This window comes from Aythya ferina (genome assembly GCF_964211825.1).
Source record: "Aythya ferina genome assembly, chromosome: 3".
Classification (NCBI taxonomy): domain Eukaryota; kingdom Metazoa; phylum Chordata; class Aves; order Anseriformes; family Anatidae; genus Aythya; species Aythya ferina.
Genome location: NC_140298.1, coordinates 64,008,983 through 64,030,922, shown reverse-complemented (window position 1 = coordinate 64,030,922; position 21,940 = coordinate 64,008,983). Strand labels below are relative to the sequence as shown.

Genomic DNA, 21,940 nt, shown 5'->3' with positions numbered 1-21,940 from the left:
CTGAAAGAGGACCAAAATATGTTCTATCTTGCAGACATTCCACTCTCCATGTGAAAGTGTAGAGATTAAATCTAAGATTGTATCTGTCTTCCCCTCCCTTCAGAAAAAAAAAAATAAAATAAAAAATTACCCTTAGTTTTACACAAACAGTTATCATCTTGGTTGTTAGTACTCTTTCCTACCTTTTGAACCACAGGAGCTTTTAAACTCATTTGATTCCCTTGTTTCTTTTATTGTCTGTGAAGGAGTTTGAATTATTCCATACGCTTTCTTCCTTAGGTAAAAAACATTCTGGTAGCATATCGGACAGATGGACTAAAATGCTCGATAGTGCTAATAGAAAGCACAATATGAACTGCAATCCGTTTGATCATCCTCAGGAGAAGTAGACTGTGCTCTGATCCCTGCTCAATGACCATTAGTTCAGCGATCCCAAATTTGGAATACCTCCTAAACTCTAGGCCTCAGTCATAATCCTGCCATAATCCATCACAGCTAATTATACTAACTTTCTCAATTTCATGCCATATGCTTCACTATTTCTAGAAGAGAAGTCAAGATTTCCAAAGGGCAGTCTCTTATTTAAGGTTGAATGTACTAAATCTTTTCATTTTGTCATTGCATCCCACTTAGCTTATCCACTTAATGGAATAGTCACATTGCCATCAGCAGATAACAGGAAGACTATTTTTTTGCTTTCGTTTCTTCTTTGTCTTCTTCTGTAAGACTCAGTTGAACAATGTTTTCCCTTTCATAGCTAAGAATGCTGCGCAATGACACGGCTGAAGTTAAAACTAGTTGAAAGGGAGTGCAAGCTTTTGTTGGGATCTAGCTGTAAGTCATAGCTTAAAGGAAGGCAAAAGTGTTCCTACTTTTTCCACAAATACTTTACAAGGCAAGGAACTTTAAAGAGGAATGACAGCAAAAACTATTGGAAGATTAATGAGGATCCCTGCAGCCTGGTCTTTTATGGATCACCAGCTTTTCTTTCATCAGCTATATTTACTCAGCAAGTAAATCTACTGCTAAAAAATATGAAAAGCTCTTCCACAAGCCTGCTTAAAGGTAAGAGACCCTAAACAAAAGAGTTAACAACATTCTACCAACAAAGGAAGTCCTGAAGGAGGGGAGGGGGGACAAGCCCTTAGGGAAACCTTCGTTTTGCTTGTCAATTAGTCAGTTTGCTATTCACTGCCTTGCAGCTCCTGAACTATCCTTTCTCACAAGCAGAAAGAAAGCAACACAGGGTGGTTAATCATATTACTGCATTGATCTTTTATTAAGCAATATGCTGAACCTCTTGGATTGTTATTAAAACTAAAATGCATTTATAAAATACAGCATGTAAATCTAGCCTTTTGGAGCAAAATGTCTCCTGGCACTGTCACATACTAATGAGGGCAGTCGAGCCTAGCAAACTTTACATTTATCAGGGGAAACAAATTTGTGTATATTATACATTTTTAATCATTTGTCTCAGTCCTGATGTTAACTCATAATAAATTACATTTGTAACTTATTACAGCAAATGCAATTTGTAATGATACAAAATAGTCCATGGAAATAGCATTCTATTGACAGAATTTTCTCATGCATTTTTGCTGTATTCTTGATGACTTGTGGTGATTCACAGTCTATTAAAAATGATCATTCAGAACAGACCACTCGTATTTCAGGCCAAAAGCTATTTCCTGTTCTCTGCTATAGCATCTCTGCCGTAGTGATGCTCCTCAACATGAAGAAAGCTCTGTAATCACTGTGGATCAAAACTAGTAGCTAAGTTAAATCGGTACCAAAATTTTAGAAGCAATCTATTTGTTTTGCTACATCTTTGCTCAGAAACTAATCAGGACCAGGTCATGGTTTCAAGCAGGGAGCCATGATCATCTGTGATCTGTATCATACACGCTTAAGTGCTAGCAGGAGCTCTGGGATGGTATTGGTCAGGGTCAGAATTTACTCAGGCTATGAAGGGATGAAGAAGTCAGCAGAAGCTGATGAGGGCACCCTGTTTCAGAAGATAAAAGAGACAAGCTATTTTTTTTGCCATGATTTCAGGAGTAAAGAACAGGCCACAGACCATTTAATTTATTAGTACACATGTAAATTTTTGAATTTTTGCCATACCTGAAAGCTACATACATAATTGGTGATCTTGCCTACTGTTTTAAATCACCTTTATGCCCATCTAATAATTATTTCTGTAGCACTTTCACTTTAATAATGCTTTAATATATAATTTGTGTTAGGATTTTTTTTGAAACAAAAATTCTTTATAACAATTAATAAACAAGCAACAAAAATTTCTACTTAAAATGTTTCTCTTAAAGCAAACAAACAAACAAAAAAAAAAAAAGAAGCTCATATCTCTGACAAATTAAAAAAAAAATAAAATCCAACCACCATCAAAAAAAAAAATAATATATATATATTTTATATATATTATTATATATATTATTATTATATTATATATATTATTATTATTATATTATTATATATATTATTATTATATATATATATATATATTTTTTTTACAGAAAATATGAGAAAACTGGGAATGTGGAAGTTTGTTTGTTTGTTTGTTTGTTTTGAAATATACAAATATATTTTAATAAAATTAATTTTCTGATCAGCACAAACTAAAGCTTGATCTTCTTGCACAACTACCAGAAGGGTGCCTTGGGAGACAGAAAGTTGTGCCGAGTACCAGCTTCTCTATGAATACATCATCATAATATTTAAAAGCTGCATTGGTGTTCAGGTCCCATGGTCTGGTACAGAGGACCTGCTATGATATTAGCAGAAAATGAGACAAAGTGAGGTAATCAAGCCAGCAAAGTTTATATCATAACAATTTCAGTTACATTACATGGCTGGTGAAACGTGGAAAAGCAGTGGCAGTTTGAATGTTTTTTGTTCAAAACATGCACAGAAGGCATAGTCAGAGAATCTTCAGTATTTTCTTCAAAGGCACATCAGAGCTTTTCCTTCTTTCTTTTACTCTTTGTGCTACCTTTAGCCTGCACTGTACAGAATGGCATACTGATACATACAAGTGTGTATATGAGAGAAGAGTGGTAAATCAAGAGCAGCCTGCTAGTTATGCATCAAAACCAGCTGAAATCAGACATTCTCACAAGCTGATATCATACTTTCCTACCATCCCAAGCTACCCTATAGGGCTGTCCTCATTACAGTTTTGCTCCTAACTTTAGTCCTATTCATATGCAGGAAATTCTTTAACAGATGTTCATTGATGTTTTTAGTTTGAGGCAGCACGCTTGAGAAACGATACAGGCACAAATTCAAACCAACACAACTCAGCAGCAACTTATACAGTCAGGCTAGGGACAACACAGTCAATTGTGGTTGTCTGCTAAATCTCCACTGTCTCCTAATTTTCTCTGAATGTCTATAAGAAAGAAGTAATATCTCCAATTCTATAGGCACACTTATGTTTCCATCCCCAAAGACTTACTATCACACACACCAAGTACTCAGCCAGTCCTGACAACTCATATGCAACTACTGCTTAATAATATACAGCTTGGATCAAGTTAAGCTCATCCAAAAAATGAAATAAATAAATAAAAAAAAATAAAAAAATCAAATGCAGCACATTTAAATGAGCTCAGCAGTGAAAAAAAAAAATGAATTAAATGATCTTTTTGATAACCTTTTTGATGGCAAGGCATCAAGCAGCTGCAATGCTGAGAAGGAACATTTTTCAGTAATACTTCTTAATTTCTGTCATTTAAGTTATTGGTTAACAATAGTCTGCAAACTTTTAGATATGTTTTGATTAATGAATCACTGATTTCTTTTGTTAGAGTTTGGGTGGATCAATAATTTTTAGGCCAGAAGTGACGTGTGTGAACCTCAGCCAAGTTATGATGTTATTTCTATTAGTCAATATTGTCAGTAACTTGTTAGTCACCTAAGTCCCACCGAATTGATTCTACTTCATAGCAGAAACAGTAGAAATAAGAGAATAAAGGGAAACAATTCTGTCTTTGGGAACACTTACATGTATTGAACCTGTAAAGAACCTTTGAAACCAGTAAGGATCTGCACAACTAATCTTTGAATTTTTCACTTATCAGATCTTCCAGTCTCAGAAATCATCTGCACATATTTACCTGTCAATGTGTATGAAACAAGGGAAATTTATTATTTGGCCACTGTTCTTCTGATTACCTACCAGACACAGAGTAGACCCACTGGATGCTGCAGTTAGGTCTGTACTCTGATTCTAGCTTTTACAGATGTCTGGTAAGTTTACTTACTCAAAAAACTATCATTGTTTGAATGTCATGAGAAGAAGAAGATAATTTCTAGAAAATAAATAAATATCAAATATTTATTGTTTTTTTTTTCACTTGACTCACTTCACCTTATTACCATTCCAGTTGTTTTCATCTGTTTTCACTTCAGTTTTTGTATTCTCAGATTCATCATATTTTAATTTCTACTGTCCTCAGCATGGCCAATGTTGTATATAGACAATTAAATAACAAATGAGAAAAAAAAAAAATAACAACATAATTACTCTCCTACTGGAGAAAAGGCTAAAGAAATATTAAGTAACTTATTCCTGAGTGAAATAGAAAGTTTTAATTTATTTTTCTCCACAATACCTTAAGCATCAGCTGTCCAACTAAATCAAGTTACCAGCTGAGACTTTAGCTCTAACAAATACTGTCTCCTAAATAAGGCAAAACACAAGAACAATCATTTTGTTATTCACATCTCCTGTCTTCTTCAAAACAAGAGGTTTGTAACTTTAAGTAGAACAGTAATTATATCATCAATAATAATTCCATTGAATACATCTCATCTTCAATTTTTAATACCTGGAAGTTGTTCACAACAGAAGTTGTTTCTTTAGAGGGCACATTCTAGCAATCTGACAAGTTTCTTAGTAAGCAGAAATTGATTTTTATTTTAGATAACCCAGAGTTTGGTCTGAATCTCTGCTTTCTAGTTTACATTTTCTTCTCCCTCCTTTTGCAAATTTTATTTTTAATATCTTTCTTGCAAGAACATTCTCTCTCTCTCTCTCTCTCTGTGTGAGTCTCTCTCTCCCTCTGTCTCTTTTCCCAACCTATTCAAATATAGTTTCTTGGTATTATAATTTGAATTTTGGTTCTCAGGATCTTATCTATCATCAGCCAGTGAAGCTTTCCAAACAACAGGAAGCAAGGGGTATGTTTAGTGGAAGCACGTGCCATATTGTTGTACTCATAAGTCACACAGGGAAGATAAAAAGGCCAGTTTTTTATTCAGTCGCTGAAAGGACTGTCTGGTTCATTTGCAGTGTTTGGTAGGTTCATTTATAGGTTCTTTTGGTATACTAGGTGGTAGGCAGTGATCTTCACAGTACAAGAAGGACGTTAAACTGTTGGAGAGTGTCCAGAGGAGGGCGACAAAGATGGCGAAGGTCCTAGAGGGGAAGACATACAAGGAGTGGCTGAGGGCACTGGGCCTGTTCAGCCTGGAGGAGGCTGAAGGGGGACCTCATTGCAGTCTACAACTTCCTTGCGAAGGGGAGTGTAGAGGCAGGTGACCTATTCTCTGTAAACACCAGTGACAGGACCCGAGGGAATGGTGTTAAGCTGAGGCAGGGGAAGTTTAGGCTGGACATCAGGAAGAGGTTCTTCACCAAGAGGGTAGTTGCACACTGGAACAGGCTCTCCAGGGACGTAGTCACTGCACCAAGCCTGTCTGAATTTAAAAGGCGATTGGACTGTGCACTTAGTCACATGGTCTAAAATTTTGGGTAGACCTGTGTGGTGCAAGCAGTTGGACTCGATGATCCTTATGGGTCCCTTCCAACTTGGGATATTCTATGATTCTGAGATCTTTAATGTTTGTCTAAGTCTGTCAAAGACTACTATGAAAAGAATACAATCTCTCAGCAGCAGTGGCTGAAAAATTGTTTTATACTTCTCTTATGGACACCCAGCACAGACAGAGGAATATTGTAGCTCTCCTCAAATAGTGCCTTTGATTTCTAATAAAACCATGAATTAGAACAGGTATATCGTGTTTATTTCAGTGATGTCTATGCACTGGTCATGCAAGGCTACAAGCTATGCTTGTAATATGACCTTTACTCACATGAAGTACTAGAACTAGGAAACTGGATTCTCCCATTTGATACTAGCAAACTTCGCCTTGATTTCACATTTCAGTTCAGTCAAAACCAGCCTCTACCCTTCTTCTGAGTTTGTGGGGCCCCAAAGTTTATGTCTGTATTAGTAAATAAAACAGCGCTGGAGAATTTTGTAAAACACTGATTATGTAATACTTCTAGAGCAGAATAAGGCCAAGACCAGCTAGTACTTTCCTGAACAACTTGTGGGCATGACGAGATGCAATTCCCCATGGACAGCCTGGATGTGGCTGCCTAATTTGATGATTCAGACAGCTGAGGAGTTGGATACAGAATCTTCTCTACCGGATAATTAGTACCAGACAACAGTCACAAACACAACTTACTAAAACACACTTGGACAGTGGCAAAGAAAACTATGATAGAGCTGGAATCTCCTTACAGTGTTTTATGTAGTCCAACTTCATGAGTAGGGAAATTCAGGTTCAAATCAGTAGCAGAGAACTACAGGATAACATCTAACATCCTCGGGTAGTCATGTAGTCATGAATCCCAAAACACAGTTCTGATCTTCCTTAAAATGTACTTAAGGAATGTACTTAAGGAGTGTACTTCCTCAAAATGTACTTAAGTTCAAAAGCCTATAAGAACATCTAGCTTCCTGAGACATAACACTGAAGATCCACAACATTCTGAGCTTTATGCTTCTTGGACTTTCTAGAAACACTTATTTTGCACCACACATGAGAGCTTCAATTTTCAAAGGGGATAAAGATTAAAAATAATAACAATAATACTTAAAAAAAAAAAAAAAGTTAATTTAATCAAACTAGTGAGAACTACTAACTTTAGTTCAGATAATAAGTTCTGCAGAAATAGTAGAGGCTCTGAACCCTTATGCAATCCCTGTAGCAGAACATGTTCTGGGCTGGCATAAATTTAGGTGAGGTGGAAAACAGGTGTCAAAACCCTGATTAGTAATGAAATTGGAAGAAATGACCCGTAGGAATTAGAAGGGTAAGCAGAGAATTTCAGCAAGCCTGCTACAAGATTAACTAACACTAAAATACATGATCCTTTCAGGAATGGAAGAAAAAACAACGTGTGAGGCCTTCTTTATGATGTTGAATCTTCATTCTCATGATCCCTTTTTAAAGCTATACGGCAAAACAAAAAAGCCATCCTGAACTTCTCAATTCTGGTTCCTTTGTAGCCTTCCAGCTCAAAAAGGCAGCATGGATTCTCTTACAGTTTTGTGAGGAAAAACTGATCCCAGGATGAACACATATGAACTCAGGCTTATTTTTTATAGCCTATTTATAAAACTTTGAAATATATGTTTGTAATGGAAATACTGACATACCCTTATATTATAGCAATAGTGCTGCTATAATAATATTTGCCATTTATGATTAATTGAGGACACTCTTAAAACATCTTTTTTAAAGACATTGTCTTTCCATGTGCTTTATTTTCCATAAAGCTATATCATAAAAATAAGTCCCCCCAATTTTGCCAAGTGCCAGAAATATTCTGCATATTTACCCTTAATGATAATCCTGACATGATTCTGACATGTAATAATTTCCTGTGTTTTACTTCAATCAAAATATTTGTACTGAAAAGCACAAAAGCAGGTTTAAGGAACCTGCAGTGTTCTTAATAATGCGTTTCCAATTGCTATATTATTTTTAAATCTATAGAATACAACTAGATTTAAAATAGGTGTTCCTAATTACATGATTAAAACAAGAATACAAAGCCAAAAAAAAAAAAATCACTAGCTGAAGACTATTAAAAAAATAAATAAAAAATTCATTCTAAATGTTTCAGTGAGTGCATTAATACAATTTTGTGAATGTAGTTCATTTACTCTAGTATAATTGAATTTGCTTGTTAATCTGTTTCCAAAAGGTGTTTAGAGATACAGCTGTACAAGCAAATAGAATCTTTCAAAAATGAATATTGATGAAGATATACATTTCCTTATTCCCAAAGGAATGTTTAAATTTTACTTTAAATCTTTAAAAAGACTTTTTATCTTGCTTGTTGCGTATATTAGTGATGTAGGCTGCTTATTAATCAATGTTTAACAATGTAATTACAGCTGGTTTTAGTCTTACCAGATAACACAGATTAATAAATGACCTACAACTAGTGAAGTGTGTAGAAAGGGTAATGAATTCCTTCCATCAGCACGTTAATTTATTAGTAATAAACAAAGAGTATGATGAATTAGAAGAATTTGTGGTGTTTCTGAATATTGCAACAAAATTTCCAGATGAAAGCATTTAATCATGCAGTTTTCATTCATTTATTTCACTTTGTGTGCCATACTGTGCTGGAATTTGCTTTTCTGAGCGGCATTAAGCAGTTCATTGAAAGTTGGGTTTTTAGAGTTTTGTATTTGTATACATTGATTCAGCTCATACTTCTACACACTGATTTTGCCTGTCATTGAAGGTGGTGTAAGTTTTATATGAACTAATTAAATTATTTCCATATAGCAAAACAGCTTAATATAGGTGAGCAGGGCAGTGCAGAATTAACCCTGTTTCTAAACTGTCCTTAACAGTGTGGAATTCCTTTTGAAAACAATATGAAATTGCAGGTAGAAAAAAACAGTTAGAGATGTAGCCTGATTAAAGTGACCTAACTGTCAGTTAAGTGGGGCTATCAAGCTGCATGCTAGGGAGACATAAAAGCTAAAGCCATAAGCAAATGTCACTTTTAAATAATCTTGTTATTTTAGCCTCCTTATGAACCCTTCTGGTTCTCCATCATTTGGATGCAGATAGACACCTTTAGAAATCAAAGTTGAATTTGAAAAGTAATGATAAAAAGCTCTTTTCTGAAAAATGGCTAATTCCCTAAGAATGGCAAAACTGAAGGTGAGAAAATAAGGCAAGACATGGATAACACAGATAACACAACATACCCAATGGCAACATCATAAATTATGTCAGACAGTAACAAAACCATTAGGTGACTATCACAGTATCCACAGAGATAACCTTATACATCTCTCTGCACAGCACAGCAGCCTACTCCTTTTGTGGCTTACCCCTGCTACTCCGCTTCCTTGAGCTGGCTTCCTCAGTTCAGCAGATGGGAGGTCAGGGGAAAGACAAGCTGTACTCCTCCTCTTCTATCACACCTCCCATTTCTTCATCACAGTCTTCAAACAGAGCCGTGAACATGTGGAGTCATGCAGACCTGCTTTGGCCTTGGGTAAGAGAGGGTGCTTTATGGGGACAGGCAGCACTGCATCTCAACAAAGATGGGCAGAAGATAGGTTCTGATAACCCTAGTCCCACTCTATGCTACCATCTCAGCTGCATGGCAGACATCCTTGAGAACAAGTCCCAGTCTTCTCACAAAAACAGAGTGGTGAGAAAGTGAAAAGCTGATGAGAGAAGAGGTAGAGAGAGGGCCCTCCATGCCCACAAGATCCTACAGAAATCTTGTTTAAAAAAAAAAAAAAAAAAAAAAGTATAAACAAGATACTTGGTATTATATATATATATATTATTATTGTTATTGTTATTTTTAATACCCATAATATAAAAGTTTGAAATGGTATCATTCGTCATGAGGTAGAAATTTTAACAGGTGCATAGGGTGTTCACGTCAGGTAAGGCTGAGCTCACACTGCTTAGTAATGCGAAGCATCTGCAGATTAATATTAGAAGAGCTCAGAATCTACAGTGCTTTGACCAACATCCAGACCTATTGCATAACTACATTTAAATTCTGCACTGACTTTCTGTGAGAATTACATATATGGAGGAATTGCGAGAGTGACTCTCAATGTGACACAGTGACAGAAGCATATCCGGGGGAATCTGAGGTCTTGTCTAAAGGGAATCTGCAAGCAGAAATTACTGGGACTGTACAAGCTATGTCTAAAAATATGCTTAGATTTCAGTAGGTTAGAATATGCTGTAATGAATTATGTAACTGGTGTGGATTCTGGCCAAAAAGCCCCAACTAGCATAACACTGTTGCAATTATGTCAATTCACAGGAGATAAGAAAGTAGCTCTCTGTACGCAGTATTGAGTGCATGAAACTATATTATCTCTACATTCCATTTATCTAAAACTATTGAATTTGTGAGCAAATTATATATGTAGACACATATGCATATTTTACAAATAAATGTACTGAAAAATCTCAGTCTGAACAGATACAGTTGCAGTACTTGTTTTGAAATCAAAGGATCTTAAAATAATCTTCTAGTGAATCCAAATTCAGATGAAGCTCTTGCCAGCTGACAGCAGTTACTCACAGGTACAGTAGAGGCAGTGCAGACTTAAAGCTATGTACTGATTTCAGCTGGAAGGAATGTGACAAACTATGCTATTTTGCTGAGCCTGATTAAGTACCTAAAATCCAGCTTAATTATGATACAGTTGGTTATATGCAAGGCACATTATATGGCAGGACAAAGGGACTGGAATGGTCATAAGGCCCTAAAATCACCGTTTCTGTCTGAGAGAAGAAATTCCATGCATAGATGTATTAAAAGACAACCTTCAAAGAAAACTGTAGCAAGGGATAAAGCTGGGGGAAGGAGTAGGTTGAGATAGGGCTGGAGAAGGCAAAGATTGAAATTGGTGCTACAGCCCACCAGGCAGTCTTAGGAGTATGCCATCACTTATCCAGGCCCCCAGAGCACTTTTGAATACACTGAGGGCATTTTCAACTCACGAAATCAGAAAGACAGGAAGGTGACTTAATGCTTTCTCAGGCTTCACTGTAAATTGTAAGAGGCTCACTAAGAGGGCTCTGTAAGAGGGTGTTTTATGCAGCAACATTCATTGACAACGTTGCCCTTTTTGGGAAAAACAAAACTCCCACTATCTGTATGGGATGATTAGGAAGATATATATGTTAACACGGAAGAAGGAAAATGTAGGGTTTTTTGTGTGTTTGTTCATTTTTTTCTCCTAGAATTCAGGGAGCTTCAATTCTGCTGATATGTAGTTGGCAGATGAGCTAATCTGGAAGACTACTTAAAACTATTTTTTTTTCTCTTTTAACATGGCAAGTTCAATTAGGTAAGTTGATTTGTTACTGTGGGGCCTCCTACTATGGTAACACAGTAGTTACAGAATTTTCCCTGGTAATTTGTGTACTAATAATGTATGTGGAAAACAAAATAAAAAACTATTAACTCATAGACAACATAAACCTGAATGTTATGTTTTTAAGTTTCAGTCTGCCAGCTATACTAATTAATTTCATTTGCTTCTGTGTAATGTTGTTTGAATATTTGGTTATATTAGTAAATGGGATAAAGAACAAATTAAAAAGAAAAGGGAAATAGAATCACAGAATCACAGAATTTCTAGGTTGGAAGAGACCTCAAGATCATCGAGTCCAACCTCTGACCTAACACTAACAGTCCCCACTAAACCATATCCCTAAGTTCTACATCTAAACGTCTTTTAAAGACTTCCAGGGATGGTGACTCCACCACTTCCCTGGGCAGCCCGTTCCAATGCCTAACAACCCTTTCGGTAAAGAAGTTCTTCCTAACATCCAACCTAAAACTCCCCTGGCGCAACTTTAGCCCATTCCCCCTTGTCCTGTCACCAGGCACGTGGGAGAACAGGCCAACCCCCACCTCACTACAGCCTCCTTTAAGGTATCTGTAGAGAGCAATAAGAATGCCCCTGAGCCTCCTCTTCTCCAGGCTGAACAAGCCCAGCTCCCTCAGCTGCTCCTTGTAGGACTTGTTCTCCAGGCCTCTCACCAAAATAGAAGATGCTGTTAATTCATATATTAGAGTTTGGTTTTATTTTAAAGTTTTGGATCATTATTTAAAAGGGTAAAAATAAAATTTGAAATAAAATGATGTAAGATAATTTGTTGAGTTTCTCCAAAGATGACTGTTAAGACCTAAATAATTAAAGAGTATGAGGTAGACATGTGTCAATAATTATATTCTGGCTATGAGATGGAAAACCAAGTGCGTTAACAAGTAAGGGGTTGATTTCAACAGAAAAGAAAGAAAATTATAGGATGTTCCAAGATATGTACTAGAATTAGTGAAGTTTGATATATTTATTACCTGCTGTAGAAGTGGTAGACAGTGATGTGGCAAAGGATTATTCAGGTTAGTCAGGATTAGGAAAGGTTATGCAGCAGATCAGAAACCCTAACTCTAAGAAACTGGGCAATGTAATTACAGATGAATTACTGTAGACAGCTGCCATGTTTTCACAAGAAAGAAGAGGAGGTTTTTTTGTTTGTTTGTTTTTAAGAAACAAAAAAAGGTTTCAAATAATACTCAGTCTTACTGATGGACTTTAAATTTATTGCAACCACTTAAGAGAAAGACCTAGATATCACTGGCAACACTACAGCTCAATGACAACCAGTAATTGTGCCCTCACTTGGGGGAGAGGAACAAAAAACCCACAACCAAACAAAGTAATAAAGAAAACCCCAAAACTATACAAACAAGCAAAATCGAAGTTATTATCTTAAGAAAAAAAAAAAAGTATAAAAAACCACCCCCCATCCCATCAGTTAACACTGCTTTCTGCTTACCATTCAAATCACCTCCTCAAAAAAAAGATGTACAAAATGATAAATAAAGAAATGAAATGTTTTCTCTGTGGAGAAACTTTAAAGATGCTTAGTGCTTACCTAAGAATGTCACTCTCATTCAGCTTGAGTAGCACCTAACTCTCACCTAGATCAATGCAACCACTTTCAGGAGGAACACATTATCTAGATGGGGGCTTTAGACAGGAGACAAAGAAGAGATGACTGTAAGTGTATGTAAAATAATAAAAACAAACAAAACAGTTAGTAGTGACTGTTTGGGGTCAAATTCTCTGTGATGAACATTACCATGGGGACATAGATAGCTAATCTGGTCGCATGAGGGACAGAAGTGTTCCAGAGGCAGTTTTACAATACTGTGATTTATTTCTCAGTCTGCATTTCCTGATGCAGGCAGGGGTTTTTTTGTTTGTTTGTTTGTTTGTTTGCTTTTTTTTTTTTTTTTTTTTTTTTTTTTTTCTCCATTATGCAGTTATGTAGCTTAATTTTACACAGGATTTGCAGCAACCCTGCATTTGTATTACATGATTACTACCCTAGATAAACCAGAGTTGACTGCCTAAAGATAGTTGGTTAGGTGCTTCTATTAACCTTTGTTACAGTATAGCAAATATTAAAGAAATCACATCCTGAAATTACAGTTAGCAAATTCAGGCCAAAATTAAATGTGTTCTGAATAAAGCATTACTTACCTGTGAAACTCACTATCACATGAACTTCCACATTTGCAGGAGATAAAGCATTTAAGGTCTTGGAATTTGTCATATCCTCTAAACATAACTACCTTTAGCTAAAACAAACTACGACAAATCAGTATGTATATTAACTGTCACAAATCTGGCTTACCTGCATTGGGTAATGAGAGATGGATTTGGAGTGAGGATAAATATGCAGACCAGGATAGAAATGGCAATATATGGGCATAGAAACTTGACGGCATATGAGACATGAATGATTGCAGAAATTGATCTGAAGAGGGCTGTACTACTGAAGGATGCAATCCTGAAATTATTTCTCTATGCACATTGGCAGTTTTCCTGTCAGTAGTGAAACTCCACATCACTGCACCTCCCAGATCTAGAGGTGAAAGTATGGGAACTCCTGCCATTGCAATCTGTAGTTTATATTTCAGAACTAAATAAGGGTTATTACATCTGTTCTTTTACCCTCCTCCCTCTCCTAACTCATAACACAGAAAGAGATTGAGAGTTTTTTTTTTTTCCTTTTTTTTTTTTTTCCTTTTTTTTTTTTTTTTCCTTATTTGTGCTGTTTCTCAGAACCATAAGGAGATTGAAACTTACAGCAAGAGAAGGTAATATCTGGAAATAGGAAATCTACCAGGTCTGATTTTTCACCTCAGCTGGGCTGAGAGAAAAGACTAGGACTGTCACAGATGGAAGTGATCACGATGTCACTTGCACTGAGGAAGAACAGAAGACTGGCTCCACTGGAGCATATACTGCTAGAGTTTACCTACTACTCACAGTTCATTAACTACAATTAGAACTAGCTACTCTTATGAGTAGGTTTTTCTCTATGCAATTTTTAATATGACACATCTAGAAAACTGAAACTTTTGAATCTTATAGAATATTGAAACCAAAAATGTGCTTATGTATATGGTTATTTAATGTAGCACCTGGACACAAAGGCATTCCTTTAATTCATAGGCAAGCAATAGAAATTATCTTTTTTTTTTTTTTTTTTTAAGATAACTCCAGATGCTATTGCTCCAGCTTGCCCTGCTCTGGCTTCCCAGGGGAAGGTCCACAGCACAATGAGATATCAAACAGACTCTGAAGTGTGATCAACAAAGGGACAGTATGTGCCTTGTTCCTCAGTAAGTCAGTTTGCAAATTCAGATTTATCGAGAGAAAGAGTCCTACAGGATCCAGATGCAGGATATTCTTGGACCCTGTACAACTCTGCTACTGTGCCTTGGGAAAGGCAGGGGTATTTCATGTTCACATATGCATTTAACATGGATTTAATTTTTATTGTCCTGTAGAATGTATTTTATTTCCATTAAATGACAAGATGACAGGCCATCTTACCTCCATTTCTAGACAGGGATTTTCAAGTGTACTGAAAATATATAGATTTGAAAAACAGAACCTAAATATCTATTTAGCAGACTGTATAACCTTAAATCCCCAAGAGAAAATTTGTCAGTGAACTGCTACTACCATTCTGGCATATTTGAAGACTTCAAAGTGTGAAGCACTAGTTTTGATTTTTGTTAACTAAAAGAGTTAAAACTATAAATTTACTGAAATTTCAGCTAAAGAAAGAACTTTTTATATGAGCATGCCTTTCAAATCAGACTGTTCCAATTCATTACAATTTCCTTATGAACTAGTAGCATTTATTTAATGCATTGACTTCATTACTATAATAGAGCTGTTCTGACTCATAAACCCATGAGAAGATCTGAAATTGCCACCATAAGGAAAATCCACCTCTGGACCAGATTTGGAATGTAAGTGCCATTACATATGAAAGACTAAATACAACATTTCATATAATAATTTCTGCACATATTACTTAAAAGTCAAATGTCACAGGCCCACTGCATTTTTGTAGTAAAAATCCTACAAAAACATCTACAAAAACTGTACAAAAATGTATACTGAATAGAAAATCTTGTGCACAGATAAAGGATTGCTTAGATTATGACTATAACAAAACTTGACGTTTAAATTTTTTTTTTTTTTCTAATTTACATAAGCTTGATTTTCACTTTCACCACTGTGAAACAGTTCAAATGTTTTTGCTTAGAACTGGCTTTAAATCATTATTGTGTAGACAGACTGAAGATTCAATATCACTTTCACAACCTATGTATAAGGCAAACCTCCAACACCTTTGTGAAGCTATTCAGAATTTGTTTCAGCTTTCTACAAAGTAGCCAAGAAAGAAAGTTTTAATCCTGCAGAAAAGGGATTTGTGAAACAGAATTCATAGCTTCATTCAAGCCACAATCCATTCCTAGCATCCACTTGTGCAGACTTAGAATTTAGCTCATATTTCTTGTATCACAATTTTGGACTGAGTTATGTGTTGGAGATAGAGTTACTACTAGATTACTACATGGAAGTTAGGCTGGTATCAATGTAGGAAAACTAGTATCAACCTACTGTTAGAAAAGACATTCTAAGTACACACATTTAAATAAAAATGCAGAACCTGGCCTACAGATTTTCAGCAAGGGAAAAAATATAAAATAAATAAATAAATAACAGAACAAAGCAAAAAGGCCACATTACTATCATTGGTTTTATTGTTCCAGTTAAGCACTTACTTTGATGGTGTTGGAATTGTAACACATTGAGTTGAATAAAAATTCCAGAAGATTATTTTTTTTTCTCGTCTCAGAGATATAGGTGCCAAAACTGAAGGCTATGGTCCATTTAGCTTGAGTATTTTGGTTTAGTTGTAATATTTTTATTTTCTGTTTTTGTTCACAAAAGATCCAACACTCAGCTGGATGAGATACAACAGAGGCTGCACCATCCTAAAGAATACAATGAAGTATTAGAAAACATAAGCTAGATGCAGAGGAAAGGAAAAAAAAATAGATTCACTAAAAAGAAGCTCAAGTTCTGAGTCAACTCCACAAAAATTTCACATGTAGGAAGCAAAATTAAAAAAAAAAAAAAATCTGTAATACGACTGCTCAATGCATCTGAATTGTTCTTGTGTAAGTGTGAATATATCCACAGCCATTTTTAGGAAGAAGTATGTATAGCATGCCATTTTTAGCTCAAGTTATGATTATCAGGAAGACAGAGCATTTCAAATGAGTAGATCAGAAAGAGAAATACACACTTTTTTTTTTTTTTTTAATCTATTTTTTATAGACTCATACATTCTTTGTATGGTTAATATGTTTATGTAATTTTAAATATCCTTACTTAAGTACACACCCTCTACATATATTAGATTATACAATATTGCAGTATTTCTATATAAATGCAGATGAAGTTGAAAATAAATGGCTGGCCTAAATTACATGCAGAGCATGAGTATGTCATTGCCACTCATGCTTTTCTCCTGTCATCTTGTTCACTTAGTGACTTCCTGTGTTTTTATGAAAAAAGTCTCAATATGAACCATTTTTAGAAAAAAAGATTACTCTCTGTAGGCTGAAAATTGTCTTTTTGGCATAGTTGTCTAGTATTGAAATGCCTCCACTTTATGCTACAAAATTGTAGAGGACTAACTAGGTTAAGGACTTCCTAGATTTGCTGTAATCACTGTTACAGTGTGTATCACATGAAAATAAGTTTTATCTATGAAAACTTCCAAAGAAAATACAAAATCCCTGTATGGAAATATTTAAAACAAAACAGTCTTTTAAAAGAATACATGCAAATTCACTGTTCTGTACAGCTCCCTTTTCCGGGTATATTATGAGGGTGGGAATGAGAGATGAGCGAGGATGAGGGAATCAAGAGTGCCTATACTCATTGTGGCATCCAGTGTATCAAAAGAGCATTCCGATTGAAACGCACAGAAGTGTCACACTCTATGTAGTGAGCACTAATAATTCGGCAAATGAAAAGAATACAGTACATTTTTAAGGCTACCTCTACACCATTCTCAGAAGTAATGAGCAGACCACAAGGAAAGTGCTTAAAGCCCGGAGAGTGTGGTGGCTGCTTGCCTGACAATGCTGAGCATATATTTAAAAAAATAAATAAATAAAATAATAATAATAATTTAAAAAAAAAATCAATTTTTTTCTTTGTCTACCGAAAGATCCCATAAAGAACACCTCACAATTTAAATTTCCACCCATGCTTTCTTTTCTGTACCACCATCCCCATTTAGGCGAGGACTGTTTTCGATTCTCGCACCAGCTGGCCACCGCACCGCGACTGCACCCCCAGCGCTTCGGTATCTTCGCCTGCCTCCAAGACGAGCCCCAGTTCTCGGGTCTACCCAGCATTTCCATCCTCTGAAGGGACACAGCTCTGCGCTTCCAACGGAACCTTGCCGACCCGGTCCCGCGCCGTGCCGTGCCTTACTCCCAGGTAAAGGCGGAGGCCGGGCAGGGCAGGGGGGCAGCAGGAGGGGAGCGGAGGCGCGCGGGGCGCACTTTGGGAAGGCAGCGTTCGGGCCAAGCCCCGCCGAGGGGACGGGGCGGCCGCAGCGCCCCCCGCTCCGCAGCTCGACCGGGGCTGCGGGAAGTTTTCGGGGCGCTTTCTCCGTTCCCTCTCCGAAGGGGCGAGGTTGGGCTGGGGGAAAGGGGAAATCGGTTTGAGGGACGGGGGCGCGGCGGATCCTCGGGTAAAGCAGCTCCGGGCGCATAGGGTGAGCGCTGACAAAACGCATTTCAAGTTTCTCTCCCCTTCTTTTTTTTTTTTTTTTTTTCCTCCTTCCTCCTATTTAAAGCGTCTCATTGTTAGCGGATTACCCTTGCTTCAGGTTACACCCGACGGGAGGAAAAAAAAAAAAAAGAAAAAAAAAAGAAACACCAGGCCCTTCCCCGTCCGCCCCACCTAGCAGTTACGACCGTTCAGCAGCTGTTAATATTTGGGGGAAAACCACGAGGAAAAGAAAGGAAACGACACGGCAGGGCAGGGCGGGGCGGGGCAGGGCAGGGCAGGGCAGGCAGCCCTCGCGGTGCTGAATTGACTTCGGGCACAGAAATGTCCTGGTGCCACCGCGCCGCCCCAACCAAGTTTCCTCGGGGCAGCGGCAGCACCCGTGGGCGCGACCGGCTCCGGGACGGGACGGGACGGGACGGGACGGGACCCCATTGCTCCATGCCCCGACGGCTGCGGGGCCGGGACAGGGGGCGAGCACATGGGGACCCCCGAAGCACCTTCACCCAGTCCCGGCCCCGTTGCCCCGCGCTCATCCCTCGGCTCCCCAGCACCAGCAGCAACCCGACCCCGCCGCCCGCTCATTGGTCGACCCCTCCGGCCCCGCCCCTCCGCCCGCAGCCACTCGAGCGCCGGGCTCCGCCCGCCGGGCTCCGAGCCTCGCCGCTGGTTGGACACCGCTGTCTGTCAATCAGGTTGAGGGACGGGCCGCCCCTCCGCCGCGGTCCCGCCCCCTCGCCCTAATTGATATTATCGGAGCGCGGCGCGGGCGGCTCGGCTGCAGTCGGGGCTCGCGGGCGGGCGGCCCGGTGCGGGACTGGGCAGCGCCGCGGAGGAGGAGGCGGGAGCGGCGGCGGCAGCAGCAGCAGCAGCAGCAGCAGAGGCAGGAGGAGGAGGAGGAGGAGAACGAGAAAGGCAGCCGGGAGGGAGGGAGCGCCGAGCAGAGGACGAGCAGAACGAATTCTCCACCGTCCTCTAGTACCCAGCAAGCGGCGGCAGCGGCAGCGGCTAGCAATAGATAGGTAGAAATATCAAAACCGCCCCGCTCCTGCACCATGGTTCTGCGAAGTAGGCTCCCTTCTTGGATTATTTTGTGCTCCGTCTGGCTGTTCCGCTTTGCACACACGGGGGAGGCACAGGCTGCGAAAGAAGGTAAGGTGATGCGGGAAACAAAAAGTTTGGGCTTATTTATTGCTTTTCGCACGCCAAGTCTGTGCGGTGGCTTAGCGGAGGACCTGCCTGCCGCCGCGAGCTGCTTGTCACCCCCCCCGTTAATTTCTTTTTATTTTAATTGCTGCTGGGGGGGGGGGTGGGGGGAGGGGGGGAAGGAAAGAGCAAGACGTTTACTATGTATATGTACATGTGAGAGAGAACAGGACAACTGCTTTTGCCCTGGGGATTGAGGTTTGGGAGGTATCTGCACGTGATAGAAAAGCGTGGGGCTGGGGAGACAGCCTCCGGGCTCGGGGATCCGCGCAGGGCAGCCCCGCTCCACTCCGGCAGCCTTAATCCTCCGGGCGAGGTGCGGGGGGAGCGGCTCACCCCGCTGGTTCCCGGGCAGGGGCTGGGGGCTTCAGGGCTCGGGACGATCCGGGGGAGGCTGCGGGGCAGCCCCGTGCCGCTGCCCGCCGGGGGCCTTCAGTCCTCCGCCCCCCCGGGGCCGCGCACGGAGCGTAGGAAGGGAGCATCGGGGTGCAGAATTGGGGTCTGCATCTCTGGGGCACCCCAGCTGGGCATGCATTTGGAGGGTACAGCCCGGTGTCGTGTGCCCGCAACGCGTGTGTTGTTCCCCGGCATCGCTGGAGAGAGGAAGAGGTTTCGGGATGGATGTTTTACACCATCTGCATATCACTACGGGGCTTCCTAATTTCCATTAAACCAACGCTGGGATTTGTAAGGCGAGCGCTGGACATTTGTCTCCATTCTGCCCCCCCCTTTCCTTCCCTCTCCCCCCCCCCCGCACACAGACAAAACAGGCAGTTTTCTATCGGAGACTGATGGAGGTGTATAAAATCCAAGTCCATTCGGGGATCTCTTTTCTCACACTAGGAAAATCCGAGATTATTTAAAAGGCGCCCTGGTCACGTTTGACAGCCGAAGGCGAAGGTCCGTCTCCATCTTCGGAGGGGAGAGGGGGGAATTGGGAGAGGTGAGGCAGGGACTTTGTCGGTGTCTGTGCGTATGAAGGCATTTGGAGTCCTACCCCTCCCACCCCAGTCGGATACGTCAGTATTTTCACCAAACAGTTGGCATGCAGTAAAATACCACTTCAAGCCTAAAAAGAACAACAACAACAAAAAAATCCTTCAATTAAAATGTCCTCTGCCTTCAACAGAAGAAGGAGATGGCGAGGCTAGAGAGGGAAAGATGAGCGAGCTTTCCCTTGGCTGTGTCTTGAAAGTTTATTTGGAGGGGCTGGGATGCACAGAGCCCCCCACTCGGGGAGCAGTCACGCGTGGCCGAGTGGCGAGAGGAGGGATGCAGGCAGCCTGCCCCGCTCTGCCCCGGAGGCTGTGCCTCCGGGCGGCAGCCTGCCTCGTGGCTGCGTGTGCCGAGGCGTTTATGTATACATTTGTACACGGGGTGTGTGTGTGCAACGTGCGGGCGTTTGGGGAAAATCAGCCTAGCCACAGGAGGGTCAGGAGGGGGCGAGCGGCAGACAGGGATTGATAGCGGCTGTACCTGCCGCAAGCTCCGAAAACTCCCTCGGCAGAAAGAGATGGGATGGGGGTAGGGGGGAAATAACTTTGCGGCTTCACCCCGGCCTCCATTAAGCGCTGGTCGCGGCTGCAGCCCCTCGTGGTTCCCTTTGCTTCCCTCTGGGGACGACAGGGGATGCGGGGGGCGAGGTTGGAAAGTTTTTCCGACTCTCCTTGCTGCAGCTCGATAAAAGATAAAAGGAGCGGGGCTCTCCGACACTGAGGGTGTCGGTGTTACCTGCCCACGGCTGGTCCCGGGGCTGCCCCTGCGGACGCCCCCTCCCCAAACCGGCTGCTGGGAGGGGACCACGTTAGCTGCTGCCCGGAGCGGGTACGCCGCCGCGGTTCCATGCGGAGACGAGAGGCCGCCGCTTCCCGAGTGCGCGGTATCCCGCGGAGCCCCTTCCTCGAAGCCGCGGGATTTACGACTCTTGCCGCTTTTTGTCCTGCAGAAGCGGAGAGAGGGAGTGAGGGGGGATGGCTGAGAGCTGCGCCTCCGCGGAGGGCTGGTCCACGGGGAGCTGCGCGCTCCTGGGCAGAGGGTGCCCGATGCGCATCTCCCGCGGCTGCCGGGGGTGCACGGGGCGCGGCGCCGCCCCCTCCCCGCCGCCGCTTCGCACACGGAGCCCCCGGCGGCGCCGCTCCTCCCGGGCTAGGAGTCGTGCCCCAGCCGCCCGCCAGGGATGGTTGTTCCCAGTAACTTTCGGGGCGACGAGAAAGGCAGCGTCTTTCAGGGTATTTGCAGAGCAAGCTGCTTTTTTTTTGTTTGTTTGTTTGCTTTTTTTTGTTTGTTTGTTTTGTGTCGCCTTTCTGGGATGTGCCTGCCCATTGCTAAGTGCTGGAGAACTGCTGCCAAATAAAGTGTAATGAATTGCAGCCGTGGGATTTTGTGCTGGTGCTGAAAAGGTTAAATTTTTCACGGTACCTTTTCTTCCAGGATCGTTAGAAATGTTCTTGTTTAACAAACCACCACATACACCACCTGCTTTTCTATAGAAATTGTTACAAAGTAAAGCCCCTTGGATCCAAGCTTAACGAAATAAGCAGATAATCTTTCTAGAAAGAGACTATCAAACTTCTTTAATGAGTAGTTCGACTTTATTACTGAAATACAGGCCTGGATGCTACCATTTGGAGTTCAACTAATATTTCAGATATTACTGGATGAACCTTTAAATACTTTTCTTTTTTTTTTTTTTTTTAAAAAAGTCGTGCCAT

At 40.6% G+C, this 21,940-nt stretch overlaps 1 protein-coding gene across 9 annotated transcripts in view; it reads left to right on the top strand.

Annotated features, from left to right (window-relative positions):
- The first annotated feature begins 18,830 nt into the window (after positions 1 to 18,830).
- The window catches only part of EPHA7 (EPH receptor A7), a 188,873-nt gene continuing 185,763 nt past the window's right edge, over positions 18,831 to 21,940 (top strand). For all 9 annotated transcript variants that reach the window (XM_084513165.1, XM_084513164.1, XM_084513160.1 and 6 more), the window contains exon 1: positions 18,831 to 19,175. In XM_084513165.1, the coding sequence (XP_084369291.1) occupies positions 19,079 to 19,175 (97 nt within the window). In that variant the 5' untranslated portion in view covers positions 18,831 to 19,078. The remainder of the gene's footprint in view (positions 19,176 to 21,940) is intronic.